The sequence below is a fragment of the Diplotaxodon limnothrissa genome, linkage group LG4 (assembly GCF_057381915.1).
Source record: "Diplotaxodon limnothrissa isolate DT_005_m linkage group LG4, D_limnothrissa_male_GT1.1, whole genome shotgun sequence".
Lineage (NCBI taxonomy): Eukaryota > Metazoa > Chordata > Actinopteri > Cichliformes > Cichlidae > Diplotaxodon > Diplotaxodon limnothrissa.
The window spans coordinates 6,769,093-6,778,595 of record NC_140599.1 but is presented as its reverse complement, the minus strand read 5'-3'; the positions used below and the strand labels follow the sequence as shown (position 1 = coordinate 6,778,595).

At 41.2% G+C, this 9,503-nt stretch overlaps 1 protein-coding gene across 1 annotated transcript; it reads left to right on the top strand.

Moving 5' to 3' along the window:
• The first annotated feature begins 3,556 nt into the window (after positions 1 to 3,556).
• Positions 3,557 to 6,897, top strand: hoxb4a (homeobox B4a). Its single transcript, XM_085351339.1, has 2 exons — positions 3,557 to 4,126; positions 5,404 to 6,897. Exons 1-2 carry the CDS (start codon positions 3,655 to 3,657, stop codon positions 5,706 to 5,708), a joined length of 777 nt encoding a protein of 258 aa, XP_085207465.1. The 5' UTR covers positions 3,557 to 3,654; the 3' UTR covers positions 5,709 to 6,897.
• The last annotated feature ends 2,606 nt before the right edge of the window (positions 6,898 to 9,503 follow it).

Genomic DNA, 9,503 nt, shown 5'->3' with positions numbered 1-9,503 from the left:
TGTTATATATTTATTGTATTTATTGTAAATGGTAAACCGTAGTAACTGTGATAATTACAAAATAACATTATTTAAACTGTAGGTATTTACCCATAAACCATAACTAATCTTTCTATCATATCACAGCGATCAGTTCCTTTAAATAAATCATAAATAGATCATAAATAAATAAGTTACTTATTTCAGTTGTTTTAATTAGCTGCACAACGAGCGTTAGAGTCACAAAACCTACGTGGGAGCAGCGTGACAGAAAATATCACTATATCAGGACAAACATGTGACCGAGAACAGCATGCCACTCCTTTATAAATTGCATTTAAATTGTTTATTTATGATCTATTTATGATTTATTTATAGGAACTGATTGCTGGGATATCATAGGAAGATTAGTTGTGGTTCATGGGTAAATACCTACAATTTAAATAATGTTATTTTGTAATTGTCACAGTTGCAACGGTTTACCATTTACAATAAATACAATACAACACACACACACACACACACACACACACACACACACACACACACACACACACACACACACAAAAAAAAAAAAAAAATATATATATATATATATATATATATATATATATATATATATATATATATATATATATAGCTCCCAGGCCTCTGGTAGAGGACCCGAGCTTGAAGGATAAACCGCCCGCAGGGGCGTGATGGGTGTTTTTTTTTAAATATATATATACATATATGAAGACATAAAAATAGGTCCTCCCTATACAATCCTCTCTATGGTGGCTGATTAGATCATTTTTTGATTCATTTAAATCAGACTTTTGAAGACTGACTGCAATTCATTTAGTACAGTGAACGGACAATCATCCATTTATTCACCACTCCATTCATTCTTCAGTCAGATGCTCAGAACTATTTCTGATAGGACCGTGTTTCCCTGTGCCAAGTGATTTGTCTTTTCTTCATTAATTTGTTTTCATTCTGTTAGTTGCTGCACAGTTGGAGATGCCAGGATCTTTTTTCTTCTTCTTTTTTTCTTTCTTTTCCTCTTTTCCCCCTTTTGTGACTAATTAGAACTTTAATTCTAATTAAATTTTATTTGAGTTACTTTTGTAGAGTTCATGAATATCTTGAGATTCAATCAAACTTTTTTTAATTTCAAAGTCAAAAGAAAAAGAAAAAGAATTAGCATTTATTTACCAAAAAATGTAGTTGATGAATATATATATGTGTGTGTGCAGTCATTTAACGCACATTCCATTAAAACCAAGTAAGGCCTCTTTTGTCTTTGTAGGCCATATTTATGCTTGCAGCTCCACAGTGAAATTTCAGTACTGGAGCCCACCTATATTGCTTGCTCCGACCACTTATACCTTATCTCACGACTTCATTCATATATATATATATATATATATATATATATATATATATATATATATATATATATAATATTTCTTGTTTGGTTTTGGGTTTCCTTCTTCTTCTTTTTTTGTTTCTTTGCTTTTTTGGACACCGTCGAGTTACAGGAAGCGTGAAAGTATTATAACTTCATAACTTCATCTGCCAACTCCCCACCCGCGGTGAGAGGGTCACGGGTCAGAGATAGTACTGACGAATGGAATTTTCCTATAGTGGCAACACACGGGAATTTCTCTAAGCAATAAAATCCTGTGGACGGCGTAGATATGCGCCCCCACACCGTCACTGTCAGTCAATGTCTTCTATATCTACCCTGTAGATCCGGATTTGTGTAAAAATCATTAATAAAATCACAAATTCGCTTCTAGGGGAGTATATAGTGGATTTATACACAACGGCGTCGAAGGATCCAATACAATGAGGAGAGGCCTTCAGCTACGGTTCCTGGCTGGTACAGCTTTTGTTCAGTTAGATTTTTATAAAATTCGTTCGTTTAAAAAAGAGGGGGAAAAAAGAAAGAAAGGAAAGGGGAGTTTTGTAATTTTCAAAATGCATTTGGACACATAAATACAGATGTGCATTTTAAACCACTTGTGTCTGTTCGGTGATAAAACTCAACTGTTATTTATTCTGGTCATCAGAACGCTTTGCTGTCTTCAATCCCAACTCCGGGCTGAATTGGACTTTTTATTTCTTGTTGAAAAATGATGCTGCCTGCTTCACTGTTCATTCGAGAAGGCGTAAGGGGGTGGGGGGGGTCGAGACGGTCAATTTTCTCGAAACAAAGGACTTTGACATCTACATCATCATTCCCGTGTTTGTGTGCGGGTCTGAGCATGAACCTTTTATCGTATAACACCAGCGAAAGCGGACTGCAACTTCTCCAATCTACCGAACGCATAATTTGTGTTTTCTTTTGCTTTAAATGTGTTTTGCCACGTTTTGATGCTGATGATTATAGAAAAAGCAATTCTGTGCAAAAGGTAGTTATAGAGAATAATCAGATTTATCAGTGGTGCATGCTGGAACGTGCTTCCCTTGTCTGCAAGTAAAAACCTTTGTTTTTCGCTGTTTTGTTAAAGTAAAAAGAAGCGACACCAAGCAGAGATTGAGACTGTGCTACATGACACTGGGTCAGTATCTGACACGAGGAAACACAACTCTCAAAGTCTGTGGCAGCTTGTGTGAGATGGTCAAAGTTGGCAAGATGGGTTCCAAAACAAAGAGCGTCGTACCTCTGTTCAGTAACAGCTCAAGGGCAAACGCATGGAGTTCGTGGACTCAATATGCCACGGAAGTTGATATTAGGAAGTGCGTGGAAACAAGTCCTGTTTATTCATGCGATCCCGGTCCAGGCAGAATTATTATGCGAGGCCAGTTAAAAATGTGAAATGTTGAATGGAAGCCTGTAGGAGCAAGTTTTTTCTCTATTCTTTTTTTTAGGGGGTGGTGGGTCCCGTCTCTAATGCAAAGGTCTGCCGGTGATTTAGGAGGTATGTAACCTGAATTAGTTGATGAATTTTCTATCGATCCCAAACAAGCCAAATTTATCTCTGACACAGTGCTGCTGCTGGGTGGCGGCGCAATAGAAGAGCCGGGCCACTCTCCAATTCTCGTTATTAGCGATTAGCGAAGAGCAGGAAAAAAAAAGCACATCCAAACACACACATCAACTTTAAATCTACCCAGCACTTTCTTTCTGTTGCTTTTTCCTCTGTATTTGTCTATTTAAAGTTCCAATCGGACGCGTCAGAAGCAGAGAGGGTTCAGTTGCAATGCGGCGTGGGGCGTGTGTGTGCGTGACTTCGTGTGTGTGTGTGTGTGTGTGTGTCGTGGGGGGGGGTTACTCTTCATCTGCGCCGTACTCTTTTGCTCGACTTTGTCAAAGCAGAGTGGATTTTTTGTCGTCAGTGACGCACTTTGTTAATTTTATAATTCTCCGTCTGCTGAGGTGGAGAGATATAAAGAGGAGACATATGGAGAGAGACGGGAAAAGTATTGAGCGCCCACGAACTGAGGGCATATAATAGTGCGCGTGCTGGGGCCGTGTTTATCCTTAATCCTATTTCCTTATCCGGGGTTCCTTCTGGATGTGCGCCATTGGCCGACTGTAGTCACGTGGTGTCTTAACTTTGTTCACTTGACAGAAAAGTAGGAGGGTTCAACGGAACAGGAATAACCGAAGAGTAAAGGGATGAGATATAAATTTTAGTTATATATTTTCCAAGTAGGTGCAGTTCCACAAAAAGACAGAAATTAATGGCCATGAGCTCCTATTTGATCAACTCCAACTATGTGGACCCCAAGTTTCCACCTTGCGAGGAATACTCACAGAGTGACTATTTGCCCAGTCACTCTCCGGATTATTACAGCTCCCAGAGAGAGGAGCCTGCTCCCTTCCAGCCGGACTCTCTTTACCACCACCATCAGCACCACCCGCACCAGAACCACAGCCAGCAGCAGCGAGCCGAGCCTCCATACACACAGTGCCAGCGTGGATCGCAGACCGCTTCGGTGGTGATGTCCCCACGAGGTCATGTCGTCGCCCCGACCGGACTGCAGACCACTCCACTCCCGGAGCAGAGCCACCGCTGTGATTCCGTGACACCGAGCCCGCCTCCACCTCCGTCTTGCGGTCAAACACCCCACAGCCAAAGCAGTTCTTCCCCAACAAGCACTCGTAAGGACCCCGTAGTGTACCCGTGGATGAAGAAAGTTCATGTAAACATCGGTAAGAGAAGCATACAAACTTGTTTCTCTCCCCCCCCCCCCCCCCCCCCCCCCCCCTCTCTTTTTCTTTGTGCCCGTGTATAGTCAGCTAGGTTTCCACCGTGAAAAGCTCCCCCGTTTTTTCCTTAGGAGTAGTAGGAGAGTAGCCTTTGGGTCGAGATTTACGATCGTCTGTTTGCGGAGCCAATATAATTACACCCTCCATAAATTTTTATTACACCTCTTCGCTGAGGTGCCTTTTGAAGTCCGATCTCTCGCTCGTCGGCTCTAATTCGTCGCCTTATGACAACTCAGACCGAGCCCATAAGTTAGCTTTTATGCTGTGATAATTTGATTTTAAGTGGCCGGGTTGTATAAACGGTGTACTTTACTCTGTCTAGCCTTCCTTCCCCAGTCGTTGTTCCATGGGAGGGAAAGTTTTATAGCAGCTGAAATATTCATGTTTATGGATCCGGTCGTAAAACACTAATGCAAGACCGAATAGCTGCAGTCTATTATAGTTTATCTGTGATGCTTTAACATACTTGCTGCATACTGGGATAAGCGGAGTCACTTTTGCACCGTAATGCACTCACTCCGCTTCGCTGTATACTTGACAAGAAAGAAGAAGAAGAAAGCTTTGTTTCTTTCATTTTCATTCTCTCTCTCTGCTTTCTCTGTTTGCTGGCTGCGTAAAAACCGTATGTTGCAGTTTTTGAAATTTGTTGAATCATTACCTAATCTGTCAGTGACTGTCGTACATATTACCCACCCCTTCACCCCTACCGCAAACGTTGCTGTACCACCACCTTTTATTCCTAAACACCAAGTAATAGACGATGCTACAATCTCTCGCATAACATGCTGAAAGGGACGCTGCAATTGGCCCTGCTGCTTGCCATGATCCTGTATTGCAATGCCGGTCGTACGTTGCGCAGACGTGTCAGTACAGCGCCGCTTTTCAAGCTTACATCACAACATTTGGACATCAATTGCAAGCTGGCAGTATTGCCAGGATTCCCACCACCGCAGGGCCCAGAATGACACCTGACAACACGTTTCAAAATATAATCTCCTCCTCAAAGGAGACACTGTAAAATAAACCAGCCAGGCTGTAAGCTCGGCGTTTGACAGGAAAGGATGAAAGGGGCTGCAGTCATGTCCCATTTTGTAGATCCAAACGCATTATTATTATTATTATTATTATTATTATTATTATTATTATTATTATTATTATTATTATTATTATTATTATTACATGTTAATGCTATAACGTTCATTGTTATTATTTCTCTACAGTAAGTTCAAACTACACTGGGGGTGAGCCGAAGCGCTCGCGAACGGCCTACACGCGCCAGCAGGTTCTAGAGCTCGAGAAGGAGTTCCACTACAACCGGTACTTGACGCGCAGGCGCAGGGTGGAGATTGCGCATACGCTGTGTCTGTCGGAACGGCAGATCAAAATCTGGTTCCAGAACCGGAGGATGAAATGGAAAAAGGACCACAAGATGCCCAACACCAAGGTCCGCTCTGGAACAGGCAGCAACAATACAAACTCCCAGGCTCTAGCCGGATCCCAGAGCCGTTCTTCCGGACCACTATAGCCCATTCTTTGGCTGTTTGTCTGATGCAGGCAATTTGTCCTTCCCCCTTTGCTCCCTGAATCCCACACTGAAAAGACGGGCCTGACACGCTTGCAACCACCGGAACCTGCACTTTGGGCCGGAATGTTTTTGGTATGGGGGGAGAGAGAGATGTCATAGCCGCCGTTCTGGCCCTGATCTGCGCTGATGTTTCTCACAATAATATGACCTTATGATGTAAAAAGGGATGGCAAGGGAGATTTCCTTTATATATGAAAATGATCAAAACTACCCGAAGAAGATGAAAGAACTAAGAGAACGTTGCTTTCGCCCGCTTTCCTTCTTTGCCTTCCTCTCTGTACTCGTCCTTTTATAATCCTCTCTCTCCCCCCTCTCTCTCTATTATCCATCTCTCTCTCTCTATTTCAAACTCTTTCTCTCTCCTTCCCTCTGACAGAGCAAAGGGTGGTAGGCTGAAGATACTGTTCCCAGCGCGTGTGTGGTTCTTTTCCTGTTCCTTTACTATTCAAGACTTCTTTTAATTTAAAGATGTATCCTCGTTTTCATCTTTATTCATGCCAAATTCTGCCCCCGTTTGTAATGTTTATTTTGTGGGTATATAGCAAAAGGGTGAACTGCTCTTCCCAATACACCACTCCCTACGACATCCGTACTACTACTACTACACACACACACACCATCACCACCACCCTCTCCCCCATTGTCACACTTAAGGCGCACGTGTAATATATTGAACTCTCCTTTGGTCAAGTGAAGCATTCTTGCACTCCATACACACTCATAGAAAAGCCACACATGCTCGCTTACCTCTATGTGTCCTTATAGTACTTTAACATACAAACCACGATATGATCCAAAGTAACACCAGGCAGTTTGCCGTCTTGCTGTTTAAACTGGTGCTTTTGTTTTGTTAAACGGCGAACTATAGTTCTTCATTTTTAGTTCTAGTTCTTTTTGAATTTAGTGTTGAAATATAAAATGTTGTTGATGCTGAGAGTGACGATGAGCGTTTTGTGATCAGTTGATTTTTCGTAATATGATGTTGTATACAAGCAAACAGTGTAACAGGGTTATTAAAGTGAAATTAAGTAATTTCCATCAACTTACAAAAGACACTAATGATCACACCAAAATCCCGGTACAGATACTTTAATGATGACAGAAACACAGCACTATACGATGTACTACCTATTACCTCAGTTCTGTGTGTGTGTGTGTGTGTGTGTGTGTGTGTGTGTGTGTGTGTGTGTGTGTGTGTGTGTGTGTGTGTGTGTGTGTGTGTGCTCGCGCGTGCGTTTGTGTCTCTATCTATACGCGCTGGATCGGACGATATCGATAAGTTTATTTTTTTATGTAATTTTTTTCGCTCGTTTAATGAAGTGAAAGCTTTCTGAGCTCCTATATTTTTAAAATTGTGTGAAAATATATTATTATTATTATTATTATTATTATTATTATTATTATTATTATTATTATTATTACCTGCCATACAAAAAATCTTGTGGACATTTAAAAAGACAATTCCACAACTGTGCAGCAAAGAGACATTCATACAAACAAGTATCCTCTGCATGAAAAGTGATTTATTTCTTTTTAGATGCCCCTTTGTTCTTTCTCCGCGCATTAAATGCGCGCGCACTTCATTTTCTCTTTGCCCCTTCCTCGTTTATTCTTTCACTTTGTGTCTCTTTTTAGATATTTTATTCTAAAAGTGTTATTTCTTTCCACTGATGCCATTTTCTTAACATTCCAAAGATCCCTTTCGATCGTTATTGATGAAATGGTGTTACATCCCCCGATGTGTATGTTGCTCCGTCCTCTTATTTGTAAATAGTCCATAGACATTTAAATAAATGACTGAAAACGTACCCTTTCTATCTTATTATTATTACTTGTTATTTTTCCATTTTCTATATGTAAAATGGGTTTTCTAGGAATAACAGTTGGAGTCCTGTTGAATTTTACTGTTTCTGCTTACCTCCCCAGATTTGAGTAGTAGAAGAAATGCTTCCATACACAACAGTTTCATACAATTTCAAATTTGGTTTTTCCTGCAAAGGCAAAGCAACCTGTCTTTCGAAATCAAGAGCCTGCGATGATTAATCTGTCCCGGCCGTGAGTGATCTTGGTACATTACATCCTGTAATCTCGTTTTAAATCACAAACCGTCCCTCCGTTTCGCGGCCGTCCTCCGGTTAATTTAACGGCTGCTCAGATGCGCTTGCACCGGACCGACACACCATAGGTGACAGCTCCCCTCCCTTCTTCCTTTCTGTGTGTAGTTCTGAAGAACAAAATTAGTTTCTCGGTTCGTGGTCTCTTAATGTGCTAATGAGTGTAATTTTTGCACCACACTGTTTTTTTTTCTCTCTGCTCCTTTCGTTGTTTTCTGGACTGCTGAGCGCGCCCGCGCACACACACACACACACACACACACACACACACACACACATATATATATATATATATATATATATATATATATATATATATATATATATATATTACAAAAAGGGAACGGGCCCGCACCATAGCTCAAACCCTGACAACCAAATAGATAATCAACAAGACGAATGGCTTCTTTTGTAAGGCGCGGCTCCCGTATTAATTTTCATTTTCTTTTGTTAGAACAGGTATCGAAAAATATAGAGAAAAGGGAGGGGGGCACGAGAAAATAGCATTCTTCTCGATGAACTTTAAACAAAAAAAGTGTGCCCCCCAAATTGGTTCTCTCGTATTCCTCGGCCCAGAGAAGATTCCCTATTACTTGTTGGTTGATTTCTCCCTGGGCTTCTTGCCACACAGACTCACGTTGCCCATTTATCTGTTTTCTTCCCATTTATGAGAGGTTTCTCCAGCGCAAAAAGCCACCTCCAATTAAACTGTACCCCTAGATGTGCTCGGGCACCCACTCGAGTCAAAACAGTAAAATCGTACATTTCACTGTGTCATTAGTGAAACATTTAATCTCGTCTTTTGTTTTTCTATATTAAACAACGTGATTTAATCCAAAGATATTAGGCCTGCATCTCCAGTTGTTAAAAGTAAGCATACATTTTCTTCCTATATTGTGAGAACAATAGTGGTTTAATATCGCCTCCTTCACCCTGAGGCTGTATACCCCTCCTTATAATATGATATTTGTGTCCAAATGTGGTAATATCTGCTACACATCAGTTGTCCCATATTGCGAATCTGAACACATTCGCACACACACACACACACACACACACACACACACACACACACACACACACACACACACACACACACACACACACACACACACACAATGACGACCTAAATGACGACCTAAAGCCCCATGATTTGCGTGCAGGCTGACAATTTTGCATAATAAAATCCACCAAAAAATCCTTATTATTTATTTATTTATTTATTTATCAGCCGGGACGTTCTGCTGCTTCTGTGAAAGCAAGCAGATTTTTGTGAGGATGCCCAACCCCCACCGCACACATATCAAATCTCTGTGGAAAAAAAAAATGTTCACCGCCATTATTTTCTGGACAGGACAGAGGGGACGGCCCCTTAAGAAAAATGCGAAAATTATACAAGAAACAATCATTAATCACTTGTTCTTCTTTAAACAGTTCTTTTACTTTTCTTCTTCTCTATTGTCATCCGGCAGCCACACACAAGACCCCTTCTGGAGGTGGTGGTGGTTGGGGGGGTTGCCAGAGGGACAGAAGAGAAAAAAGGAGACGTCTTGGAAGACACTACGAAGACACCCCCCCCCCCCCCCCCCCCCCCACACACACACACACACACACACACACA

Excerpts from the sequence above, each read along its gene's own strand:
- hoxb4a (XM_085351339.1), top strand. The coding sequence starts at position 3,655 with ATGGCCATGAGCTCCTATTTGATCAACTCCAACTATGTGGACCCCAAG. Across the intron at positions 4,127-5,403 it reads GAAAGTTCATGTAAACATCG|TAAGTTCAAACTACACTGGG; the intron begins GTAAGAGAAGCA and ends ATTTCTCTACAG.